General features: G+C 42.8%; 1 protein-coding gene across 3 annotated transcripts; it reads left to right on the forward strand.

Moving 5' to 3' along the window:
• The first annotated feature begins 7,982 nt into the window (after nucleotides 1–7,982).
• On the forward strand, nucleotides 7,983–27,353 carry relb (v-rel avian reticuloendotheliosis viral oncogene homolog B). Of its 3 annotated transcripts, none has more exons than XM_004543588.5 (11): nucleotides 7,983–12,617; nucleotides 12,711–12,785; nucleotides 13,532–13,701; nucleotides 17,148–17,423; nucleotides 18,193–18,359; nucleotides 18,458–18,549; nucleotides 18,955–19,086; nucleotides 19,209–19,313; nucleotides 20,653–20,868; nucleotides 23,262–23,333; nucleotides 24,905–27,353. In XM_004543588.5, the coding sequence occupies exons 1-11, from the start codon at nucleotides 12,584–12,586 to the stop codon at nucleotides 25,327–25,329; spliced, it is 1,764 nt and encodes a 587-aa protein (XP_004543645.2). In that variant the 5' UTR covers nucleotides 7,983–12,583; the 3' UTR covers nucleotides 25,330–27,353. The 3 variants fall into 3 exon arrangements, with proteins under 3 accessions (XP_004543645.2, XP_012772565.2, XP_004543646.2); XM_012917111.4 differs by having other exon boundaries at nucleotides 12,714–12,785; XM_004543589.6 differs by lacking the exons at nucleotides 7,983–12,617; nucleotides 12,711–12,785; nucleotides 13,532–13,701 and adding an exon at nucleotides 15,085–15,341.
• Nucleotides 27,354–27,568: the final 215 nt, after the last annotated feature.

A 27,568-nucleotide genomic window follows, 5' to 3' on the forward strand; every position in this document is an offset into this window, starting at 1 on the left:
AGTTTGGAGGTTTATGAGAGTGAGGAAAGTCAGGAGAGAATGGAGCCAGCTAAGAAGAGGAGGATGTCCTCCCCTGTGTGGGAACATTTTGATCTTATTCCTCCCAACAAGGTATGTAAATTTCTACAGAAGATGTATTTTCATAATACTGCAATACAATTTATGTTAAGCTGTCTGTACTTTTGTACAAGGTGAAGTGTTTGCTATGTGCCAGGGAGCTGGGATATAACAACAACACCTCATCCATGCTTAGGCACTACAGAGCTTTGCATGAGAATAAGGGGGACACCGATTGTGGAGCAAGACCAGGTGAGCCATCAAATGCAATGATAATATAGCATGCTGTAATGTTACTAAATGATATAACAATATTATACAACTGTTAGAAGTTACGTGTGTGATATTTATATTTGTGCTTTGTCTTTATTGTCTTTCCTCAGGAGAACAATCTCAAATAGATGAAGACCTGGTCAGCATGGTGATTGAGGACTCCCAGCCATTTAGCATTGTGGAGGACAAAGGATTTATAAGATTTGTTAAATCATTAAATCCTAGCTATGTTCTCCCCACTAAAAGGTCATGAAAGCAGTGAAAATTTAGTTTTTACAGAATAAAATGTGAACAGGCAGGACTGAGGCTCAAAGCCTCAGTGTGTAGCTGTCCATACCTCAACGTTACAAAAGCACAACTACTGTCCACACCCCAACCACACCTCACCTCACAGTAAATGATCATTTCCATTTTAAGCATTTCCAAACAATCATTTCCCATACTGCCACTATAAATATACACAGTATACTGCCATCACTACAATATACATGTTTTACACACTCCTTTTGTTGTTGACATTTACAGGCTGTGTGCAAAATGCCACACTCTTCAAATTCATGCCAACTAATATTTTTACGTCCAGTAGGTGTCCTACTAGAGCAAATCTGTGATCTATGTCTGTGAAGGAAATAGTAGAGCAAATGAAGCTTCAAGACGCTTTGCACTGGGGTGAACCAATTGGATGAAAGGCTTCAGTGCTTCATGAAGCTTCATCTGCCCATCACTAGTTCTTAGGATTTGGTTCTTGTGTTTAGTGCTTGAGTGTTGTATCAGCCCTACCTGTGTCTGTGCTCTGTTTGGGTCCTCAAGTTTTGTGTTGTAAAACAGTCTGTGTGTTTGCTGTTTTACTTTGTAGGTCTGTGTCTCATTATGCCCATTAGTTCCAGCTGTGTCCCCTCCTGTGTGCCATTTCCTGATTGCCTGGTGTGTGTATTTGTAGGGTCTGTCTGCCTGTGCTCCTCGTCGCGTCGTCTGTGTTTCTCTGTGAAGCTTCTGCATTTCTCTGCATCATTTTGGTATATCTCCGTGTCTCTCTGTTCCTCGCCTCGTGTCCTCTGTTTGTGTTAGTTTTCCCAGTTTAGGTTTATGTTCAGTTCTGCCCTCACCTTGGGTTTTTCACTGTAAAAAAATCTCCACCTGCATCTTCACTGCCATCTGCATCTTGGGTCCTCATTCATTCCACCACACGACTGCTGCCCCAGCTGTGATATTTTGAATAAAAGTATTAAAAGTTTTGATTCCTCTAAAAAAAGGTTATATTTTTAATCTTTGTATTTTGGATCATTTTGAAACATTTTCTCATCGATTCTTAATTAAGAGGCTTCTTCGCTTCTTAAGGCGAACAGGAAGGTGGCCTTGGAGTCAAATGTCCCATGAGCCTAGGTGCTGACCATTACGGGGTCCCTAATGTAATAAAACCTGGGACTCCCAGAAGTGAAGAAGCTTCTTGTTAAAGACTCCCATGACCTGGATGAATGAGAACACAAACATGTTCTAATGTTTCTTGAATAATAAAGAGCTTTGCGTGTTTGGTCCTCAGACGACATCGAGATCATCTTCAGGCGAGAGTCGTGGAAGGCGAACGGGGAGTTTGCCCAGACAGACGTGCACCGACAGATCGCCATCGTGTTTAAGACTCCGCCCTACGAGGACCAAGACATCACAGAGGAAGTGGAAGTCAACCTGGCCCTGTGTCGCATCTCAGACCAGATGGAGAGCGAGCCCGTTACATTCAAGTACCTGCCTCGCAATCCAGGTCAGTCAGCGCTGGACTTCCCTGACATCCTCTTCTGCCACACCAACCATCTGCACGTCCTCCTTCACTACATCCATGAGCCTCCACTGTCTCTGCTCCCTGTAGATTCACTTTTCCGCCGGTCTCCCTCCTCCTTCTGGTCATAAAGTCCACTGTCCTCTCTCCTATACATCTCTACACTTCCACACTTATGTCATCAGGACCAGCCACCTTTCTGTTCTTCCTCCTCTTCATAGCTGTCCTCACTTCCTCCTCACTGCACTTTCATGTTCATTAACTGTCCTCTGTCTGTCGCCCTCTGTCTTATTTTCTCTCAAAGTACTCCTTCCACCTTCTCTTCACACTCTCCTTACTTGTTAGTACATTTCCATCCTGCTGCACATCTATTCCAGCTCGATCACTTTAATAATAATTCAATTCTGTTTTATTAATTCTGTGTCAAATCACAACAACAGTTGCCTCAAGGCGCTTTATATTGTAAGGTAGAGCCTACAATACAAGTCCATATCTCCTTCCTTACAACTCACTGTAAGGCTCTTTGAATACTTTCCTGTACGTCCTCATTCCACCAAGTCTGCTTGTCCTCTTTCCTCTGTCCACAGGATACTCCAAACACCCTCTTGGCAGTGCCCTTCAGCAGTTAAGTACTTTAGTATTTTCCCAGTAAACTGGTAAGTCATCCTTGAGACTACCATCGGGTGCTGATCAGCTAAATTTGCCAACTTGCAGATGTCATCCTGAGTGCACCTTCCTCCACTTATATACATCACGTTATGGTCCTCCCTCTTCTTAAAGCATTCACCATGGTCCTCTCCATCTTTTTTGGCAGGATCAGGGAAAGTTAATCACCTAAAACATTATAATTTTGCTTCCTCATTCAGTGTTCAACGAGCAGCTTTGACTTTGTAGCTTTAAAATGAGTGTTTTTCTGGAAGTGGTTTCAGATTTGCCTCATTGTCTTGCATGGTGGCAGCTAACATGGGTGGTTTTATTGGTTTTTAGCAGTCATTCTCTTGTATCTGGAGAATACTGATCAAAGAGAAAATGTAGAATCACTGTCTCATACTGGAAGATTGTTCCATTTTGGTGGAGTTAGATTTTCATAGTCTAACTCCACCTAGGGTTAACTCACCAGATCTCAGTTTTGAACTTGGTGGGATCAACCTACACACTTTGCAGTTAGGAAGCCTTTAAATAAAATCCCCTGCTTCACAAATTAAACAGCTACCACCTACAGTGTGTGGCCAGCCAGTCAATTAGATGTTAGGTGGGCGACACTAATGTGAATTTTCGTTTGCTGTCTGTGCTAACTTGCTAAGTTGGACACGAAAAAGTGGTTTAGAGCAGCGCTCACATCAGCAAGAAGTCAAGTCAGTAACAACCAAACTGGGAGTAATGATTTGGTTGATATTCGCTTCACTGAGGACACTGATGTTGCTGCTAAGCAGATGATGGAGACCTGTCACATCTCTTTGAAACAACAAAGATGTCAATCATCAGCTCGTGCAGCCAGCTCTTAAACATTTTATCATTTGATTTGTGAAATAATTGGAAAGTGAAAATTAGTGGGGTTAATTTGTGATTCTAAATGTCCCTGGGTGTGTATGTGATAGGGCTGCCACAAACGATTATTTTGATAGTCGACTAGTCACCGATTATTTTTGCGATTAGTCGACTAATCAGATCATGCATCCATTGGACGTACAACTTATTACACCAGCAGCATCTGCTCTTATATAACTATCATTAGCTTACAACTTTAAGTGTGTAAGGTCTGTGCTAACTAAAAATAAAGACAAGATGATAGTTTATTAAATTTTAATGAAATTTGCAGATTGTTTCAGTGAAGTTTAATAAACTCCTTGCTATCTAAAATATAACAGGACACTGGAGTAAATTCTCCAGCATCTCACACTTCTGATAATCAGCTGTCTGCTTGACGTTTATTCAGCTGTGTAAAAACTATAACTTTAATCTCAGCCAAACCGATTTACTCAGGAACAAATAAAATACTGAAAAAAAGCCAAACAATAACATTTTTAAGTTATCTAAGTGACTCATGTTTAACATGTTTAACCTGAGTAGCGAAAGACGGCGGTGGGTTTGAAAGCGATTTGCGGGGAGTCCGGTGTTCTCACCGGCTCTAGTGAGCCTAGCCCCCGGCTAGCTATCGAGCTAGTGGGTAACAGACGTCTCCGAAAACGTCGGAGCGCTTTTGAAAATATGTGGTGTCTTGATAAACTGAGCAGATATTTGAGGTTTACACAGCTACATTCTCGCCTGAAAATATGTTAAACATTTATTTTGACCCAGAAAGAATAATAAGAGTAACATTAAAACTAACCAGCTGCCGCCATTGTCGGAAACTGAGCTGGGCCGCGCTATGAATTCTGGGACACAGCTTCTTCTTCTTCGGGGTTTAACAGCAGCTGGCATCCTTGTACATGCAGTGCTGCCATCTTCTGTTTCAGTCCGTTATTACACTCTTAAATCCCACTACTTATTCCTGCATCTGTTGTGATCTTACAAAGCTTCAAACGACGCGTCGACTATTAAATCAGTCGTCGACGATTTTGATAGTCGACGTAATCGTGACTAGTCGACTAATCGTGGCAGCCCTAGTATGTGAGTGTGACTGGTTGTCTGTTTAAGTGTGTTAGCCCTGTGACAGACCGGACATCTGTCCAGGGTGTACCCTGCCTCTGGGAGAGGCTCCAGCTCCCACACAACCCTGATAAGGATAAGAGGAAGAAAACGGATGGAGCGGAAAGATGTATCAAGTATATTCTACACTGAGTGTTGGTGAATTCATATATTCACTTAAACTAGGAGGACAGGTGTGGTTTATACTAAGCCCACTGTGTAACTTTGCTATATACTAGATGTACCTATTGAACGTTGCATTTGGACTTTCCAACAAGGGGAATTCTGTATGCAAGAAGGCTTAGTTATCTCTATATCAATTACAACAAAATGAAACTAAACGTTCTCGCTTGTGAGAAGAATAGAAAACTAAGCAGTAATCGACCACAAGGGACGCTTGTACTTAAGATTTCTCACTTTAAAATAACAGGCTGTGGTAATACTGGTCTGTATACATGGGCAGGATGTTGTGCAACTGTTGCTTTAAAAGCATGTAGTAACCAAATCAGGTGACAAGCAAATCTTGTATTTAAAACAAAGACAGATGAGTTTGCACTGCATTGTGAGCATATTTGTTTCTCTAGAAGAGACGGTCTGACTGGACCTCTACTGTACCTGAGCTACAGGGGTGGCTGTAGCTCAGGTGGCAGAGCAGGTCAGCCACTAATCAGAAGGTCGGTGGTTTGATCCCAGGCTGCCTCCTGGCTGCATGCCAAATATCCTTGGGCTGGTGGTGGTCAGAGGGCCCGGTGACGCCAGTGTCCTGCAGCCTCGCCTCTGTCAGTGCGCCCCAGGGCAGCTGTGGCTACAATGTAGCTGCCATCACCAGTGTGTGAATGTGTGAATGTAGTGTAAAGCGCTTTGGGGTCCTTAGGGACTGAGTAAAGCGCTAGTGAACCATGTTTCACGTTTGACCCTTCGTCTACAAGTCATTGGGTGAATGGGGATGATCTGTGCTTTGTGTGCACATCTTTGTACGAAATCTGCTTACCTGCTCTTTAATCATTTGCTGTTTTAGCTGTTTGCTGGTTTCATGAGCTTTAACCAGAGATTCTGGTGTTTTTTGGCAAAATACATGTATATTTAAAAATTGATTCAGGCTTTAATTAATCGATATTGCATTATTCAAGCTAAAATCAATTTGAATCAGGAAATCGATTTTTATAAACCCACCGCTAGAAACAAGCCAGCAAAATATGTAGAGTACTGTGCAAAGTCTTGAGCTGCCCTTCATTTCTTCACACATTTGTTTCTCCTCAACTTTTTTCAGTTTCCTTAGATTTGTAGATTTGGCTAAAGAAAGGAAACTAATTGTGTTTTTGCGACAGGCTGCTAGTAACAATGTGCACAAAGACACAATTTGAAACTGGTTCTTTGCTAAACTGTTATGTGTAGACACAGCAGTGGTTCATCCTTGTGTTAGTGTATGCTTACTAGAGTAGGTCAGTGGTCAGGTATGGTCAATGACTGGGCTAAAAATAAATGTAAAAGCAGCCAATGTCCAAAGAAAAACTTTGAAAGACCTTCAGAAAACCTAAACGACTGTTGCTGAAGAGATTAAAAAAAAAAAAAAACATTACAAGAAAGTCTGGGTCTTTGGAAGCAAAATGTATAGAAAGTTTTTTGATTAGAAGTTTAAAAAAATATTATGATTCAAGAGGGCGAAGCCTGAAAGTGATAAACATATAATTAGAAAATAGTGCTAATTATAGTCTGTTCTATATTGAGTCATTAGTTGCTGTGGGTTGATATTTTGGAGTCTAGCCTTATGGGGGTGGCCAGTACACTGAAAATAAAAAAGGGAAGTTTTAAAATTATGCGACAAGAATACTTCAGAGGGAAACTAGGTGTAGGAAGACTAACAGATTAACAGTAAAAAGGGTACCAAATCCTTTGCATAGTTTAAAGACTTAATAATTCTGTGGACCTAGGCTTTCGGTTTCCACATAATCCAAGACCACCTCTGTGACATGTAAAACTGAGGTCATGTTTGGCCTGCTGCACAAAATATTGGATACAGTAAAACAAATTTACACTGGCAAAAGAGACACTCCAAACCTTTCTTTTAACCCTCAGCTAACCTTTTTTTTCCTAACATCACCTGACCATTTAAATCAGATTCATGTCAGTTTGGCAGGTGTATGATGTTAGTGTAACCAGTTTCTGCTTCACCCTCTGTAACAGGCCGGCCCAAATAAACTCCTTGACTCTGCATTTTGTTGTATTTTTAAAGAAGACAAGGAGTCTCTGGTTTGTCTTGATGCATGCTCAGCCATCCAGGTATGCAAACCGCAAAAGTTTGATTCTGTTCATCTGGACGTAGCATTTTCAGTGGGAGAAAAGTTTCGTCACTCATCCATGTGACTTCTTCAGTCTCAGCTGACTGTAGGTTTCCCCAATCTTATAAATAGTACATTTGCACAATAACTGAAACCAGCACACTGAATGAACAATGGGCTGGGAGGTCAGTTTTTTGATCATTAATATGCAAATTGTGACGTTCATTGCTCAACAAACACTGATCAATGGTCATGAGTACCATTCACAGAGAGTTGGGGAATGGCTGCATTTACGGCATTGTAAGATGTCAAAAGATGTACCCTTGGGCCCCTTCCATGATTCAGAGATGTTTTTTCTATTTTTATGTAAATGGCCTCCTTGACTCCGCCCTCAAACCAGCGTTCCTCCCTGTCCAGGATGTGTACTTCCTCATCATTGAAAGAGTGTCCACTGGCCTGTAGGTGTAAATAGACTGCAGAGTCCTGGCCTGACGAGGTAGCTCTTCTGTGTTGTGCCATCTGCTTTGCCAGAGGTTGTTTGGTTTCCACGATGTATAAATCCTGGCAATCCTCCTGGCACTTAGCAGTGTACACTATATTACTTGTGTCGGGGGACCCGATCCTTGGGGTGGACCAATTTTTGGCACAGCATGTTTTGGGGTTTGCTTAGGCAGCAGTTGTCCTTCACTCCTGGATGAACTGGAGCTTTCTTTAGGCGCCTTCCCAGATTTGACAAATGTCCAGCTAGGATCACCACATTTACTCAGGCCTTCTTGATGTGATGTTCTTCTGCTTCCCTGGCTGCTGTGTCTATGGGGATGGTGTTCGTTCTATGCTGTGGTGTCCTGATGACACCCGGTTTGTGCTCCAGTGGATGCATATTAATGATCAAGGACCTGACCTCACAACTTATTGTTCATTCAGTGGGCTAGTTTCAGTTATTGTGCAAATGTACTGTTTATAGGGTTGAGGAAACTTGCAGTCAGCAGGGGTCACTGCGTTCAGCAGCTAATGACACTGCGGTCAGCGTTTTGGAAAGCCATAGATGCAGAAGTAGTTATGCCAGAGTTGGTGCGCTACTGCCTTAGCAGACTGATTAAGGCTGATTAGAAAGGCCTGAGCCATCTTTGGAAAGTTGTTTATGACCACAAGCACATCCACTGATTTGTTTGCTGAATCCTCCAAAAATATTTTTGTGCCGTTCCTTGGTGGCCCTGGTGACCTGCTTCATCATGGACACCTTTTAGTACAGCAGGATGCACGGTTGACGGAACAACATACAGGTAGGTCTTAAAGACTCGATCCAGTAAACTATCTCTTATGATCAACTTGTCCCAAGCCTTTAGAAGTTTCTTTGTATCGGCTGCTTCTTTGGCCCACTCTTTCCTTGATGGTCTCCGCCCACATTCCACATAGGAGATCACTCTGCACAGCACATCATCATGTGTCCCACTAGGTCATCTTGTAAGAAGGATTCAGATTCAGACCAGTTCGGTGTAAGCACAGACTGAGAGAATTGAGACAGGAGAAGAGAATGTGGCCACACTTTTGACTCATGTTTACTATGGCCCTGGAGAACAGCTCCCACCTCAGCCTGTGCAACAGCTGCACTGAAAAATGACAAACTGGTCACCGCCTGGGGTCGGAACACTTGTACCCTCTTCCATATAGGGTTGCCTCTACAAGGGATGTAATGGATGACCTTATTCCATCAGCATTGACAATGTGTCCCAGGAATTTCATAGACTGTCTCAGAAAATGGGACTTCTTTGGAGCCAACTTGAGATTGTAAACCTGTGGTCTCTGGAAAACCACTTGCAAGTGCTCCAGTGCCACTTCTTCTGTGGCAGCACAAACCAGGACATCGTCAAGACAACATAGCACACTGAGAAAGGTCTGATCTCTGAAAATGGCTAACGTCATCCTCATGAAGGTCGCTGGACTGTTGCACAATCCTTGTGGCATATGATTATATTCGTATAATCCAAATGGTGACGTAAATTCGGTGTACTTACGGTCCTGCTCATGCAGCTCCACATTATAATAACCTGAAGTCAGGTCCATTGTAGAAAATAATGCGTTTCCTCCTATAGCAGCCAACGCATTGGCCAAAAGCGGAAATGGCTGGGCATCTTTGACAGTTGTAGCATTAAGTCAGCGGAAGTCATTACATATTCTCAACTCACCAGAATTCTTCCAAACTAAGACCAATGGTGATGCAAACACACTGCAAGATTTCTGAATAATTCCCCGTTCCTCCATTTCATTCTGTGGTAGTTTGTCATAAATTTGTCTTAGTTGGTGGCACATGTTGGCATGGCAACCGGAATGGTTTGTCATCCACAACTCGAATTCGATGTAGGCAAGCTCGTCTCTTGAGAAGATGGACACAAACTGTGCTATGAAGCCAACTAGTTTCTCTTTGCCAGCTGGTGAAACTGCACGTGAATCAATTTCAATATCAGATAGCCCCAGATTTTGTAGCACTGCATGTAAGGGGCTACCACAACTTGTCACTTCCTGTGAAGATGCATTTTAGGCTCACTGGCTTGTCAAAGGGGTTCAACACTTTTACAGGGACCCATCTATCACTTTTTAGATATGCCACAGTTCTTCCAACCATAACCGATCTTGGCCTGGACCTTGAGCCTGTGGGTTCTATAACTACAGCAAAGACCACCTCCCCACTATTGATTAGCTGCAGCCTGCCCCAAACTAGGTGTTCTGTCGGTGGCTCCAATGTGACAGCTCTCTTTAGCTTGACAGCTCCAATCTAATCACCAACGTGCTCTCGAACCACCACGCCTGATATTGAACTCAACAGATTTTTATTAGCCAGTTCTTCAGCATTCAGGGCCTTACTGTGTTCCTCTCCTAAATATAGGAGAATAAGGTCCTCACTCTGCCCTGCAACCACCAGCATTGCCACAACAACTTTGCAGCCATACATCTCAACGGTAATGTCACACACACCTGTTGGAACTGTCCTTGAACAACTACAACCAATCAGGACGACATCAGTGGGTTGGAAGGTTGAGGTCTCCAATGCTACATGACATACCCACATAGCAAGCAGGTCTGGCCCGGATCTGGTATCAAGTCGGCACTGCTAGCTAACTTCTGGCATGATAAGACGTATGTCATCCAGATACGGGCCAGGCCTGGTATAGATGGCACTATGTGATGGCATGCCATATCTGGCTTGATTGTGGTTTGGTTTATGTGGCCCAGGCCCACAGAAAACAGGTCTGGCCCTGAAGAAGATCTGGCATCAAGCTGGCACTTCTGACTGACTGGTGTTTTGTCAACCAGATGTGGGCCACGTCTGGCAATGATGGCACTATTTATGTTCCTATTTTCCTATTTAAATTAGAAGACCAAAATGCCATGCTGCAATACTATACTGCTATGGTAGCCAATGTTTCAAATGCAGGTTTGACAGGTTTTTGAGTGTACATTTCATCCAAAACCTAGTGAGGGTTTACTCATCTTTGCCAGTGGGAGGCTGTAGCTCAGGAGGTAGAGCAGGTTACAAACTGATCGGAAGGTATAGTGGTTCGATCCCTGGCTCCTCCAGTCTGCATGTCAAGAGTATGAATGTAGTTAGGAAGCACTCAGTTAAGCGAAAGTGTGTGATTAGGTGAATGTGGCATGTTGTATAGAGCACTTTGAGTAATCTGGGAGAGTAGAAAAGCGCTATATAAGAATCAGTCCATTCACTGTCTGAACAGAGTTCAGCATGTTACTTTTGCACTGTTTTGCATGTTCTGGCACATGTTGTTATTGCATGGCTTGATTAAGTTACACATTAGGCTGACATCTGGGGCCAGAGCTGAAACTGTTCTGGGCCAGCCCAGGGCCAGCATTGTCTCTACAACTGGCCTATGGCTGCACACCACCTACAGATGGCCCACATGCCGCAAAGAATGACGGCCCTTTCGTGGCCCAAATCAGGTTTGCCAGAGGTAATCCACACATGGGCCAGCACAGGACAACCAGTGTGTATGCAACTGGCCTTGTGCTGTGCCCATGTGTGGGCCACCTCTGGCAAACCAGTCCCAAAAAACATATGTATTATACAGTGTTAAACAAATGAAGAGTACACCAACTGGTGTACTAAATACTTCATACACTGTGTTCGTCAGTTGATAAAACAAGTTTTATGTATCGATAAAACATAACTACTCTAGATACAACTCACCTCTCGTATAGCTTTAACAGACTGGGAGTGATTACTGCAGCCAGCCTCAAATAAACGGCCACAACAACAACTGTATAAAAGACTTTTTTCTTCTTTACAGTCATTGTGCCAAACCAGGAGGGAGGGCGCTGTTTCCCCATTGCACTGACAGTTGAGGCAAGTGGAAACACTGTTATGTTAGGAGCACACCGGTGACAGGTGTAGGTGATGCTTGGTGTCATGAAACACTGATGGTCTACTTTTGACTCAAGTAAAGACATGTGACCTCCAGGAAATGCTGTGTGCCTATAAAGTTTTAGCTAAAAACAGTTAAAAAAACAAACAGCATATTTTGCCTTCAAAATATGAGGACTCGCAGCTTATCCTCTCGTTGCAGAGCTCAGGCTGAAGCGTGTGGGTCATGCCTGCAGCTGGCTTGCTTTATTTTTGTTTTTTAATCTGCTCCCTGCTGAGTCACTGCTTCCCCTAAACGCCCCGCTTTCGATTTCCATTTCCTTTAAATCGTCTGTCTTCTGGGCGACCAGCAGGTGTCGCTGCTGCGCCTCGTAACTTTTCAGCAGTTTGTCAGAGTTTTTAAGTTGAGAGGAGAAGAGGCGCCGTTTCTAATGGGAGGGGGTTTTGTTTTTGGTTTTTTTGAAATTGTAACTTTTACTTTGCTCTTATGAAATTCCCACTTCTCCCTGATTGGAGGAACCGGGAGAAACGTGATAAAGACATGATGTAACCAGGAGAAATGCATCAGAGGGCGTGTGGCTGAGAAAGAGCTGGCTTTTTGACTTCTTTGTGCTAAAAATAGGTGCATTAGCTCTGGGATAGAGGCTAATTTGAATAGTTAAAAACCGATTTGCATATGCGCTGAAGCCGATATGAAAACAAGACGAGCCGCCGATACGTGCGGTCAGTTTACATATATAATGAGGGGGGAAATCGGCTTTTAAGGGTAAAATGCCTTTTCTGGCCTCACTATGATGCATTATGCAAATCAATAAAGCGCCGTTTGATTAAAAGTTTGGTTCGTGCTGTCGCGGGGGGGGTTTTCCCGTCTGTGAGGTGACGTTACGCGCGGAGGGGGATTTCCACGCGTCTAGCAGCCAATCGCGAAGCCTGCCGGAAACACAAAAGCGGAGCACACTTAGTTCCACGCATGGCTTCGGGACGGTTTGACATTTCTCCTCGGGATCAGACAGACACTCTGAGCCGCTGTGCAGTTTAACTGGTGGTTTAAGGAGCTGTTTCAGAGTTCAGGACGAAGGTTTGGGCCGAGACGGAAAAAACCCAGAGTCATCCGGTTTGGAGAGTTCTCAAGGAAGAATTCAAGGACACGACGGTGGAGTTTAAGGTCCTCAAAGTGGTCTTAAAGACTGTACGCATGCCATGATAGACATGGACATGGTCAACGGTACCTCTGGTGGGTGGTTGTCTTTTGTAAACCTGTTGAATCTTTGCGTGTGTTTGTGCGTAAAAGCGCTGACATCATCCTGAGGCATGTGATTTTTCACAGCAGAGGAGACAACACCCCTTCCCGGGATTGACCCGCAGGACGACAATTATTCGAGCCTCAACTCTATAGATTTCGGTGAGTGGTGGGTCTTTTTTGTTTTGTTATGTTTTGTTTTGTTTTGGCTCTGCGTGCATCTGCCGGAAGCGGGGAGGCATTACGGTGACCTGAGATGACCTCTGGCAGGAGGCGTGAACCATCATCAGAGTTCCTGCTTGTTTAATCTTAGGTTGTCTTATTTCCGATGTCAGAGAAGGAGAACTCAACATTTGGGACATTAAATTAAACGTGAAAAAAGTCACAACAGCTGATTTCTCTTATCTAACTTTGAAAACTGTGCTGCAGATGCTTGCTTTGTTTAATGTTTCATGATTTCTGACAAAGTGTCAGACATGACAGACCACAACCACCCCAAAAGGTATATTTACCTGCAGATAACCACTGCTCTAGATTCACTTTCACTGGTTAAACTGAGGCTGGCTACATGGCACCAGGCTTGTTTTTTTGTTTTTTTTATTGGTGCAGTGCTGAAACAATGTGCCACAGATTCATGCACCAGTGACAAAAACAAAACAGAGGAAACGGTTCATGTGAGGTGGTAACCACTCAAATTCTGACACACTGTGTCTTGTGACACGTTGCCACGTCTTAAAATAGATTGCAGTAATATACTATTAGGTTTGAAAGATGTTAATGGAAGTGTTTCTGCTTTCAAATCCAAAAACATAAAGAAACAGCACAGCTGCTGCCCTAAAGTGGTGTCAGATTTTTATCACATTTGCACTTTCACTTTGGATTCACCATCAGTTTGTATTCATTCACAGACCTGATTCAAGAATATATCACAGAAAGTGAGCAGGTAGCACCCTCCCTATCTGGACTACCTGGACCACCTCCTCCACCTGCTGGCCTCCCCTGTTCGACACCAACCCCCATCCACAAACCAACGCAGACATCCAAGCTGGTGCTGGTTGCAAGAGGCACCTCGTCTAAGGTTTGTTTGTTTGTTTTTTGTTGTTGTTTGTTTGTTTGTTGTTGTTTTTAGGTGGTGTCATGCAGGGTGTTGATTTTTCTGGTTTCCAGCTCATTTCACAGTTTCATACGTTACCCAGAAAGACTGCTGGCAACACCCAAGGGTGCCAAGCAGAGAGGTGTTTATATCAGCTGTGGGCTGTGAAAGCTGCCAGCCTGCGGTGAATAGGGGCATAATTTTTTACAGTTTTTTTTTTTTTTTACAATTTTTTTTTCTTGGCAAAATTTGTGCTCATTACTTCGATCCAGGTTCTATTGAACTAGATCAAGTCATAATCAATATACCTGATACTTAATTTATAAGAGCCAGAGAAATAAATGTCAGTACATGCACCTATTTTGTAAATACTCAATCACTTTGGCTGCTATGACTGTATAACAGGTAGGAAACTGGAGTCTAAGCTGTCTGGAGAAAGGTTATGACTAATAAACAATGATAACAATAATGATGGCATTCTTATTTTTAGCCTTTTCTTATCTTAGCTGGGCAACATAAACATTAAAACAGTTAATGGATTCAGCTAAAACTTAAAACATTTTATTTATGAGAAGAAACTGTTAAAATCTGCTTTTGGCTTCTCTGATTGTTTTTTTTAGGTTTTCTTATCATTTGTTTATGCAAAGCAGTCACACAGATGGGCAGGTTGTTATGCTCTTCCCTCGGTTTATTATTAGCAACAGTAGTTTTATTTCCCATATTGTCTTTGTGCTATTATTGAAAGGCGGTTGATATAAAACACGTTCAGAGGAAGCGTCTGTTCCTCCTCCTCGGCGGTGGCTGCAGCTCTCATAATGAGGCTGTTGTGAGGATTGAATGTCGGTGGTATGAAGTGCTGCATGATTCATGTGCAGCCTGCAGACGGTTGGCTATTTTGCTGTGTGGCACAGAGCAGCCGTTAGGCAACTCGGCAGGTCAGGCTTCTACCAGAAAGCACGTGGTTTACAGGCAGCGGGAGCTCAGAAAGACTGTAATCTGATAAGAGAGGCACTGTAGTGACTGCACAGATGGGTAATAATGAAGGGCGGTAGAAGAGTAGTTCAGCCTTCTCTTAGTGAATGAGCTGCACAGGTTATGTTGCTGGGTTTGAAGAGGTTTTGCAGCTTGTGAGGGAGCGTGGCACACCTCTTTGTGCTTTTTTTTTTTTGTTGTTGTTATAGAGGAGGTGGGCTTGGGGAGTGGAGAGGACATTTTGGAAGAGCTGTAATCTGACTCCTGCTTTCAGTTTGCCATCCTTTCTGTTTACAAGCCAAACCCACCGGAGACGAAAGGTTGCATTTTTCACCCCCGTGTCAGTGCTGTGATTGGCTGAAGGGCGTAAGGCTGAGCTGACTTCCTATTTCCGTTTGCTGGCTCGGTGTAGCAGGCTTTTGTTGAAAGGTCCAGTCCTTTTTTTTTTTCTTTTCTTCTTTTGGGGAGGGGGCTAACACGATTGCAGGGGTGCATACAAACACTTTGACCAAAGACGTTTGGGGCTCGACAGGATATTATGAAACATGATCTCATGCAGAGGTATCACCACATCTCTGCAGCGATGGTTTAATGATTCACAGCAACACGTCTGACAAAGGAGGCGACTTCTTTACTACTTTTCTTACCTGCAGGTTTGATCATTATCGTTCTTATCTTCTGTTTTGTTTTGTTTTTGATTAGCTACAGCAGATAGACTGCAGTGAGTCGGGTGAAACTTGATTTGTGATAACTTTGGGTTCACGGTGATGTAAGAGAAAGCAATCAGGCGCCTCGATGAGCAGAAACAAATGAGCGAGGATGGCACTGCAGAGAAAGAGAGAAACTAAAAGCAGCAAAGACAAAAAAGAGATACAAAGTCTTGAGTGGGAGCGGAAAAAGCTCGGTGGTCTGCGGTGTAACGGAAAAAATAAGACATCATATGCAAGAGGAGGAGTCGCAGAGCACGAGGTTAACTCTGCTCACTGATAGAAAGCACATGTATGGAGAGAAAACAAAAAGAAACACACGCCATGAGTCAGTTCTTTCACTGCATGCTTCATCTGTAGTGTCATCACTGCCCAAGAGACATGAGGTCGTTTTTCTTCATTAAAACTATGAAGATGTCGAGGCGGGGGAAAAAAAGCTCTTTCAGCAGTAAAACCGCAAAACCGTGTAACATCATTAGACTGTTAATACAGACACACTGGTGTGTAAAAAGTACCATTGTAGTATTTTAGCTTGTCAAAGTGGAGCTACTTTCAGCTGCTTTATATAGAGTGTCTCAGTTTAACATGGGGGTTCCCAAAATGGGAGCTGAGCTGCTACAAAAAGATGCAAAGTAATCATTTAGAAATATTCTGAGATATTAAATTGCATTTGTTGCCATTTTTGACACTTTTCTCTCATTGTATTTTTTTAATGGTGAAATACTGAAACATCACACTTGGTTTTTAAATTAAATAACCTAGACGTTCGGAAGGGAAACATTTTATTAAAAGGATTTTATGAAGTTGTGCTTTGAAAGTGAGTCAGTGCTTCGAAACTGTAGATATTCTTATAGGTTGTAACTGGTTGCGAATGCCTGCGTATTTGACTTGGTGACTTCATCTCCTTTACACATCGAGTGAATGAAATGTGACTTGTCAGGTCTTTACTCCTCAGCCGTAAAAGGCTGATCATGTATTGTCGTCACCTCACCGAGGCCGGTGACGTGGGCACCTAAGTTTGTGAATGCGATAACTTGAGGACAAGATGACGTAGGATTTTGTAATTGATACCACAGGTGCGTCTGCTGGGAGTCTGAGGGGTAGCACTGGCAGTTGCCAGTACTTTTATTTTACTGCAGAAGTTCAGTTTTTCTTCTTGGAAGAGTGTTGAGAAAGGTCGATAGTTGATGATCGGAAATCTAAAGGCATAGTTCAACTGGAGAGATGTTTCATGCTGTCAGCAAACTGACTCACTGCATTTGTACATCCAAAGCAAGAAAACCTTTGAGTGTAAATTAAGTTTTCATGAGAAACATCAAGTCGAGCCATCTGACTTTTACATTTCCTGCTAAAACAGATGGAATAGGGAAAAGAAACCGTGGGGGCATGAGGTAAGACCAGAGCAGAAATAAAAAGCATCGAGATCACAAACATGATAAAGAAATGGTTAAAACATAAAATAAATACAAACCAGTGGGGGAAAATTAAAAAAACAACAACTATTGTTTCTTCTTTCAGATGCTTTGTGGATTTGCTTTGAAGTCTTTCGAGTACAGAAATTATCTTTACTCATTAGATCAGGTTATAAAAGACTCATCTGATGTGCATCACCAGCCTTTAGGGACAGTCGTGAGGCTTGGTTGGTTGTTGCATGTTGTCTGCATCTTTTCATTTCTGCCAGAAGTTTCTAGTGCGAGGTAAATATGTTTAAGTCAATTTTTTTAAATTGCTTTCTCTTGTCCCCCCCATCAGCCAGTCCTCCCTGTCATGGATATGGCATCGACTCATCCTTCCTCTGGGCGAGGGTCCTCGTGTTTGCTGAGCTCGAAGAACTCCGGCATCCCGTCCTCTCAGAACCGAGGCGACACGGACATTCTGGAGCGTGTTCTGGACAAGCCCAAGCTCGCGATAGTGGAGGAGCCCAAAGACAGAGGCATGAGGTTTCGCTATGAATGTGAAGGACGCTCGGCGGGCAGCATCCTGGGAGCATCCAGCACCCACACTGAAAAGACCCTGCCTACGATAGAGGTAGGAGTTTTTGTTTCAGAAGGGGAGTTTACACGACCTCAGAGGCAGTTAGGCACTTTTAACCACAGCTGATCCTGTTTACTCTGTTCACTTGACCCCTCCTGTCTGAAATGGGTGGAGACTGAAAAAAATGTGGTTTGTCTGAATCAATTAGAAAGTCCCCACAAATCCCAGCTCAAGTGCAGTGAGATACAAGGAGGTATATCCCCCAGCTGCTTACTAAAAAACACTGCCACACACATCTACACGCCACGATCATTCACACATTGACTTGGTGGTTACCAGGTTATATAAAGTTTAGTCAAGGAAATGTCCGGTTGCATAATGGATATTAATAGCGGTGAACAATGGTGTTAACCTGTCATTGTTTTTGGATGAAACTGGTACCTGAGAGGACTTAGTTTTGCTTTTATTTATATTTTTATTGTAATACATCAGGAAATGTGTAATGACCTTCTAGAAACCTATTGTTTAAAGTCTGCCCCTGAAAAATGTCTGAGGGGGAAAGAGACAAAAAATCCTGGAGCAACAGATAGAGAAGGTTAATCGGCTTTTATTTCAACTCTTTTCAAGCCAAGTTTCTCAGATGTCAGGGTTATCTGCTTTAGTTTGGCATATTACAACAGCTTTGGTCTGTTGGTCAGGGAAAAAATTAAGAACTTTAGACAACTTTTTCTGTTTTCTATCAAGAAAATCACATTAATAGGCATCACAGCTCTGAACTTATTCTGGATTTTTGCTATAAATCTTGTTCTTTTCTTTCTTTCAGATTCAGGGTTCCATCGACGGCTTAAAGAAAGTCAACGTCACAGTTTCTTTGGTGACCAAAGACCTCCCACACCGGCCTCACCCCCACTGCCTCGTGGGTAAAGACTGTCCAAATGGTACAGGGATCTGTTTTGTCACATTCAACCCTCGCAACAACCGACGTCACAGGTGAGCATTCGCCTTCGATCCCTGCCATTTTGATACCTTAAAATTCGTGGTGTGTCTTTACATTTTATTTGAACAGTTCCCCTTGTTTTTACACCCAGCTTCGCTAACCTTGGTATTCAGTGTGTGAGGCGGAAAGAGCTGGACATTTCACTTCAGAAGCGAAGAAGTCTAAATATCGACCCATTTCAGAGTGAGTGGGAGACGTATGCCAATACACCGCACCTTAATCTCCACGTTATTCTTCATTCAATAATACTAAGTGCAATAATCCTTTCTGTCATCGTTGTATTTTTACTCAGTTGTATATAGTATTTGTATTTGTATTCTATTTTTATCTTATTGTATATTTATTTTATTTTATTCTACTGTATATAGTATTTTATTTTATTCTATTCTGTACAGTTGTGTACTGTATTTATTCTTATTGTATTCTAATTTTTGCCTCATAACTTTTGCACTGTCCACTTCCTGCTGTGACAAAACAAATTTCCCACGTGTGGGACTAATAAAGGTTATCTTATCTTATCTTATTCACATATATAAAGGCAGTTTTTTCTGTCCTCACTGACCCATTTTGTCTCTGTTCTCCCCTCAGCCGGGCATTCGAAGGGCATTGAAGACATGGACATGAATTCAGTGCGTCTGTGCTTTCAGTGCGAGCTCGAGTGGCAGGACGGCAGGAAAGACCATCTCAGCCCGGTGGTGTCGAAGCCCATTTATGACAAGAGTAAGACATAACCAGACAAACACACCGAAAAGCCTTGACCGCAGTCAACCAAGCGCGCCAAAAATAAGGCAGCGTACTTCCCTATTCTCACGCTTTGTCGTGCATGTTTTTTTTAATTCCAGAGGCAACAACTACATCACAGCTGAAGATCACCCATTTGAACCTGTATGAAGGTCCCTGCACTGGCAAGACGGAGGTCTACATGTTGTGTGACAAAGTGCAGAAAGGTAACAGGAAAGTTTTTTTGAAGTTAGGTTCCAGGAGTAGATTACATAAAACAAGTCCAGTTTCCACTATTCAGAAACGCGACAAAGAGCCTGATTACAATCTAAGTTTACTTGTAGGGCTTTGGAGCTTTAGTTAACTTTTAAATGAGATTTTTGTGTTTGTGTTATTAAAAAAAACAACCCACACACACCCACATTTTTGTAACTTAAAGTAGAGTCACATTGTGTTTTTCTTGACTAAGAGAAAGCATGTGACGGGGTGCCCAGGAAGGTGGTGCGGTGCTGCATGAGGAAGTCAGGAGTGTTAGAGAGAAGTGTGAGAGCGATGCAGGATATGCATGGGTGCACTGAGACAATAGTGTGTGGTAGGAGCGACAGACTGGTTAAAAGTGAATTTGAGAAGCTGCTTTTGAGAGCTTCTCAAGCTGGCAGATGAGGTCTGACTCTGTGGAATATTATGTTTGCGTATGATGTGTCGGTCTACACGGGGAGCTGTGGGGGTTTCCTGTGTAGAGAAAAGGAGTGAAGGTGAGAAGGAACAAAGTAGAAAATGTGTTTTGGTGAGGATGATGGAGGAGGTGAAGGTGGTTGAGTTTAAATACTTGGGGTCAACCATCCAGAACAACTGGGGTGTGAAAAAGAGGTGAAGAAAGGGTACTGGGTTGTGACAGAAGGATACCAACATGAAAGTAAAAGTTAAGAAGGCAGCTGAGAGATCAGTTACATTGCATGAAACGTATGAAAAGACCTGGAAGAAGCTGAGTTTGACATGCTGAGATGTTTGGAGCTCATCACAGCGACCGCTCAGGTTGGACGGTTCTGGGACAAAGTAAGAAAGATGAGCCTGAGTTTGTTTGGACATGTGCAGTGAAGACTTGCAGGTAGAAAGATGCCGTCAGAGAAGAAGAAAGCACAAAGAGGTGTGTGGATGTGATGAAGGAGGACTTGTAGGTGGTTTCCAGGTGGTAACGTGCCCTAAAGAAGAAAACTGTTGTGACCTAATTATTTTGAATTAAAGTATTAAAAGTTTTGATTCCTCTAAAAAAAGGTTTTATTTTTAATCTTCTTTGTATTTTGGATCCTTTTTGAAACATTTTCTCATCGATTCTTAATTAAGAGGCTTCTTCGCTTCTTAAGGCGAACAGGAAGGTGGCCTTGGAGTCAAATGTCCCATGAGCCTAGGTGCTGACCATTACGGGGTCCCTAATGTAATAAAACCTGGGACTCCCAGAAGTGAAGAAGCTTCTTGTTAAAGACTCCCATGACCTGGATGAATGAGAACACAAACATGTTCTAATGTTTCTTGAATAATAAAGAGCTTTGCGTGTTTGGTCCTCAGACGACATCGAGATCATCTTCAGGCGAGAGTCGTGGAAGGCGAACGGGGAGTTTGCCCAGACAGACGTGCACCGACAGATCGCCATCGTGTTTAAGACTCCGCCCTACGAGGACCAAGACATCACAGAGGAAGTGGAAGTCAACCTGGCCCTGCGTCGCATCTCAGACCAGATGGAGAGCGAGCCCGTTACATTCAAGTACCTGCCTCGCAATCCAGGTCAGTAAGCACTGGACTTCCCTAACATCCTCTTCTGCCACACCAACCCTCTGCACGTCCTCCTTCACTACATCCATGAGCCTCCACTATCTCTACTCCCTGTTAGAGATGGCACGATACCACTTTTTTATGTCCGATACCGATACCGATATCATAAATTTGGATATCTGCCGATACAGATATGAATCCGATATAGTGTTTTTTTTAATCAACAAAACTGTTTTTTAAAATATCTTGCTGCATTTTGCAAGTCTGCAAGTTCATACTCAAGTTTAAAACAACAACTACACTAAAGCTATTCTGTTATACCTGTATACAAAAAAAATATTTCATAGTTCAGCAATACTGATCAATCTAATAAACTTAGACCTACACCATCCTCCCTATTCTGGTATTTTAAAGAGTACTTAGCGTAAATATTAAGCAACCTAACTAATAGGGTTCCAACTCCCAGCAACAACAAAAATAAATAAATAAAAAATAGGGAACCACCCCTCACGCTCCACCTCATGATGCTTAATCGACGTAATCAACCTTAATTTGATGCAGTGTGAAAAAAATGCACAGAAATCAATTATTTTTCAAGAAATATTAAATAGATTCAACATCTTTCTTCAACAAAATTGCAGACTGCACAGATGGTACCTTCCCAAAGGAAAAAGTACTATAGCTTACTAGGGTATATATATTAGACTTAATAGTCACTATATACAGTAATTGACTTCTATTCATTTTACATCAAATTAAAACTTTGTGTGTCAGATAATTATTTATTAAAAGCTAGACATTTTAAATGAGAATAAGAAAGAAAAGTATGTCTTTGTGCCCCCTTTTCCCTGTTAATGCCCTATCGGCCCCCCTGGCTAAACTTTGCTAGATCCGCCCCTGCACAGTTACCAGCGTCAGCTACGTAGAAAAAGATCCTGGTGTAGAAAGTAATATTAAATAAATTCTAACAACAGCTGATCAAGCTTAAACGTGCTGCTGTTGTTCAGCCGCTGGTTTCCTCTTTCTGGTGCAAAGTGGGCCAAAAACAAAGACGGACTCGCGACAGAAAAGCCGATCAGCTGATCATTTAAGCAGTTTCACGATTGAAGTAGCAGCCGGAGAGCGAGAGGCAGTCGCTCGTTAAGCTTAACGCAGGAATGCTTTACAAACATTCAGAGATGGACTTACACACTTGCTTTACTTCTCTCGGGGATAACTTTGTCGGAGATGAAATGCCGGGTTGCTAGCGAAGCTCCAAATGCTATCCAGACCACCGACAGGTCCAGCATGCCACAGCCGCTCTATCACGTGATGCATACTGCTCCGACGTGCTAACGTTCTGAGGTGAGTTACGGCGTGTTGCAAGTTTTGTGAGGTGCTTTCGTGATATTTAATGGATCGGATTACATTTTTTATTTTTCTCCGATATCCGATCCAGTCATTTAGGTCAGTATCGGACCGATACCGATACGTAATATCGGATCGGTCCATCTCTACTCCCTGTAGATTCACTTTTCCGCCGGTCTCCCTCCTTCTTCTGGTCATAAAGTCCACTGTCCTCTCTCCTATACATCTCTACACTTCCACACTTATGTCATCAGGACCAGCCACCTTTCTGTTCTTCCTCCTCTTCATAGCTGTCCTCACTTCCTCCTCACTGCACTTTCATGTTCATTAACTGTCCTCTGTCTTTTCTCTCTCTCAAAGTACTCCTTCCACCTTCTCTGCACACTCTCCTTACTCATTAGTAAATTTCCATCCTGCTGCAAATCCTTTCCAGCTCGATCACTCTGTTTAACCAATCAAAACAAACCTTTATCTCCTTTCTTGGTGTCCAGCCTCACATACAACTCACTGTAAGCCTCTTTGAATACTTTCCTGTACGTCCTCATTCCACCATTACGTCACCGGCCACCACCATCTTTCCTTCGGCATTCCTTGATACCATTCCTACTCAACACTTCCTCATCACCTCTCTTCCCTTCATCTACATGTCCATTGAAGTCTGTCCTACTCTTTCCCCCCTTGGGGACACTCTCTGCCACTTGATCCAACTTGCTCCAGAACTCCCCTCTCTTTTCTAAATGACATCCAACCTGTGGGGCATACGCACAGATAACAATGAAAACCACCCCTCTGATTTCCACCGTCACACCCATGATCCTGTCTGACACTCTCTGCGCGTCCACAGCACTATGTACACCACAATAGAACATTTTGAATCCACCTCCAGCGCTCCTGGCCTTTCCACGTGGTCTCCTGCACACGCAATACAGCCACCTTCTTTCTCTCCATCATGTCAGCCAGTTCTCTCTCCTCTTTACCAGTCATAGTGCTCACAAATTAAAAAAACAGATGCAGCAGATTATTGCTAAACACTGACAGCGTTTCATTTCTCATTTCAGACCCGTACGAGGTGAAGCGGAAGACAAGGCTAAAGTCAGAGGTGAACCTCAAGGAGAAGCCCTGTGTGACAGGTGAGGTTCAGACTGTCAGTTTGATCTTTGTGTTTTTACAATTCAGCATGTGAACTGTTTGACTGGGGTGTGCCACCTCTCTGGCTCCATGTTTACATATTCTCACTCAAAATATTGTGACTTAATACAACAGGAAAAGCACAGCAAACCAACATTTTAAATCTAAACTTTTTGGATTTCATCATGCAAAAAGCATAAAGTACCTTTAAGTGAATACAATTATTTTTATTTTAACTTGACACTCAGTCCAGATTAAAGCTATTCACAATCATGTTCAAACTGCTTGTTAAATGATAGCCAGTCTTCTCAAAATCCAGGTTTAAACTGTAGTCTATCTGCCTGACTTCAAGAACCGCAAAGCCCCTTTTCCACTGATGCAGGACCAGTCCATAATCTAGAACCTGTTCCACATATTTCCCCTGAAAAAGGGCCGGTGGCATTGTGGCCCAGGTTGGTGCCACAGAATTGCTGACACCAAAACTGAAACAAAATTAAGTGTGCAGGAATTTCACCCATGACTAGCAGATGCATTTTTTATTTATTTTTTTGCATGGAAATTACTCCAACACCTGCTAGTAGCGTTTGGGTCTCAAAGCTTTTTTTTCCTGAGAAAGCCCCCCACACCAGCTCCACACCAGCACTGCATTGGTGGAAACGAGGTGCAAGTGAGCCATTCATTTATTTTCCTCTGGAAAAAAAGGGCGTCTTGGTCATGCTCACTTGGTAAATTACAGAAACCTCAGTGGAACAGTTGAGTTGGTGTTTGTGCCATTAACCACACCTACTAAGAGTCAACACGTCTGCTGTGAAGATGCACTATTAGACACATGGCAGCTTCTGTAATTGGGACGAATCACAATGCCCTTCAAAAAAAAAATCACACTTAATCATTTTCTGTCTACTCATCACTGCATGATGAAGAACAGATCACATGCTAACATGACATTTGCCAAAAATGCCAAAATCGACCACTGGAATACACAGACATGACAAAAGAGGAAGTGGTCAGCCACAAATACTCCTTATGTGACATGTCATTTCTATGACTGATTATCACATGAAGATAGACTAGTTTTATGTGTTATACATATATAGATACACCAAACAAGATAAAGATGGTGTGTAATAAAAGCACAAAGGGGTTAAAAGCAACAGGTAAACTGTACAAAAGGTTAAAACTAAAGAGCAGCAAGTTCCACCTTCATGAAGGCTAGTTTTGGTTGATGTCGACTCAGCTGTGGGGTTGTTTTGGAGGTTTTTCACACAGTTATTTCCATTTCATAGCCTGGTCTGACTGATATAAACAAGGCAAAACAGTCCTTGTGGCATAAAGTACTACAGATTAACAATGAGACAAACACCTTTCAAAATGATCACACAGCTGGCTCTGCACTTCTCCTCCCGTAATCTCAGTGAAGACCTTTTTCAAGACTGGCAGCTGTGTGTGTGTGCTTTTTAAAAAAGGTTGAGAATCACATGTCACAATCCAGGTACAAAGACCTCCGTCTAATAACTGACCATTCATCATGTTTCTAACAGCTTTGTTTTCTCTGTAACGTAATCTGTTTCAGCCAAGAGCGCACCTGCCTCAGATCAGGTCATCCAGTTCCTCCCAGAGGCCCAAAACATGATGTCGCCACAAGAGCGGTCGCACCCTGTCCTGCCCGGCACACCTGCTGCGGCGGAACCGCGTTACTGCAATCCAGTCGATTCAAACACAGACGAGGCGGCCGTTTACAACCAGTTGGTAGACATGCCTGAATTTTGGGAGGTCTTCAATAACCCAAACTTCTCCTCACTCGTGCCTGGCAACTTGGACATCACTGCCTCCCCCTTTGCTAATGTGGATATGAACTTCAACCAGAACTCCGGCTTCCTGCAGGACTTTTCCCATTACAGTGACTTGCAATTCAATATGCTCGTCAGCGAGAGCCAGAACCCGCAGTTGGAGCCGCAGGATAGCACGGTTCAGGTGAAAACGGAAGAGGAACTTTGAGGATCGTGTAGCACAGTTTACAGCTGTTTCTGTCATCTTTTAACATCTTGGTCACTTCCTTGCTGACAGTTTTATGTCACTGCCATGTGAGCACATTAAGCTAGTTTACCACTTCCCCTTGTTTCTAGAACTTGTGCTAAGCTAACAAGCTATCGCCTGCTTTGTTTTTAGTATGAGACTGGTACTGATTAGCGCAGCAGAAAACTGAAACCATCCTTCAAAAGTGGATACAAGTGCCAAAATGCATATGCTTGTCTCTCTAGAGTCAAGTTTGAAAAATCCCATCAGCCACTTGAACTTTCATCACAGAATATCATCCATTTAATACATTTCAGAGGTTTTCTCTTGATTTTTAATGGATTTGACTTTAAGTCAAAGGTATAACTCCTACTTAAGCAAAATAACACGTTACATGCTGCTCCGATGGTCTGATGACAGTTAAGGCTGCGCATAGCTCTGCAGGCCGAGAGATTCCACTTTAACCCCTTTGATGGCACTGGTTCAGAGCTCCTTTATCCTTGGCTCAGTGCTCTCATGCTGGCACACGTATCCAGTTCATCCCAGACAATGGGTGAGAGGTGGGGCTCGCATTTACCGTCACACCACTTTAGAATCGCCGGAGACCCACGCACAACTGTGCTGCTAAGCTGTTTGTTTTATTGGCTTACTCATGTCTAAACACAACAAGTTAGTCAGTACTAAACACTTAGCTAAGTTTCACACCAGTGATCATCAGTGTCTGATCTTCTGTGACAACTTACAATTTATTTTTTTCCATCTGAGTGTTTTCTGTTTGAGCTGGCACTCAAAGCAGTTTTTTCACTGTAAGCCACACACACACGTCAGATTCTATTAAAAGTGGTCCAAGGAAGGAACAATGGTGATGCTGTGGCCTCTTTCAGCAGGATAATACACCTTGCCACAAGTAAAAAAAGGTTCAGGAACATTTTAAGCCATTGACTTGGCCTCCAGATTTCCCAGATCTCAGTCTAATCGAGGATATGTGGGAGCTGCTGGAGGTCTGCGCCTCGATGGGTCAGGGCTATTTTGGCAGCAAAAGGGGAACCAACACAGCATTAGGCAGGTGGTCATAATATTGGGCCTGATCAGCAAGCTGTTTGTTCAGCTTTTTCAGTTCGTTCACTTCTCATTAGCACACAGGGACCTCCCACCACCAGTCCCCTATATTATGTCGTCTGTCATTATCAACTTGAAATGCTGTCAAATGTAAATACAAACTAGTGAATATAAAAATAACAAACGCTTCAGCTATCTTGAATCAGAGAAGAATATATGTGGCATTTTTGGTGCTTGTATCCACTTGTGAACAATCTTCCTGTAGTGAGTTATCTGCTGCGCTTGCTCTGCTAGACTGCAAAACCATTATGGAGCAGAGTGCCTTCTTTCCTGCTGCTGCTTTGCACTTTGTTGCCCTGTATTTAACCCCGTACCTTTTTTTTCTTTTGCTCCCAAAGCCTTGCTGGCCAAGTCTTCGGGAACAAGTTGGCATTCCTTATTTTCCATAAGTGCTGCAAGCATTAATTTAAAGCCTACATTCAGTGTGGAGTTTAAAAGGAGAACTCAAACTTCTCCACAAAAGCTGTAAACTTCCATAATTGCAGTCTGTTTTAATTGCAAGGTGAGACTAAAATGGCACGTATTAAATGTTTGTGCGACATTTGTTTTGTTTGCTTAGCTGAAGCTGCCGGCAGCATAAAAGGGTTTGGTTTTTTTCTTTTAATCACCAAAAGTCTCAAGTACAGTAGTTGGGGATCAATTCTTCTTTGTCCCTGTCTGTTATTGCTCTCTGTTGGCTGCCACAGCCACTGGCTTGTTTAATATTTAATCAACATAAATGTAATAGAAAACAGCCCTTTTCCTATTTCTGGCTTTCTTTGTGTCAGTTCCTTTTGTTTGTCAGTTTCGCTCTTGTGCTAAGCATTCAAATTTCCAATCGCACCTTATCACATGTCTGCCCACAGTGTAGTGCAGTAGTCGGAGAAAAATAAAATGTCTGTGTGTAACTTTTGTTGTGTCATTACTTCCTGTTGAGGCAGAGTGAGAGGCAGAAATAAAAGATTAGAGTGCGTTAAAGGGGATGTAGGCGCTGCGATTCAGCTGCCGCCCACACACATTCCTGAGCTGCTCTCTCACTTATAAAAACAATGATTCTTGGCAGCTTCGACATCTCCGAGATGCTTTTCGGCTTGTCACGTCGTAGTTTTAAATATCTTCAATG

The sequence above is a fragment of the Maylandia zebra genome, linkage group LG14 (genome assembly GCF_041146795.1).
Source record: "Maylandia zebra isolate NMK-2024a linkage group LG14, Mzebra_GT3a, whole genome shotgun sequence".
Lineage (NCBI taxonomy): Eukaryota > Metazoa > Chordata > Actinopteri > Cichliformes > Cichlidae > Maylandia > Maylandia zebra.

Coding starts and splice junctions, on each gene's coding strand:
- relb (XM_004543588.5), top strand. CDS start 12,584: ATGATAGACATGGACATGGTCAACGGTACCTCTG. Junction 13,702..17,147: donor CAAGAGGCACCTCGTCTAAG/GTTTGTTTGTTT, acceptor CCCCCCCATCAG/CCAGTCCTCCCTGTCATGGA. Junction 17,424..18,192: donor AGACCCTGCCTACGATAGAG/GTAGGAGTTTTT, acceptor TCTTTCTTTCAG/ATTCAGGGTTCCATCGACGG.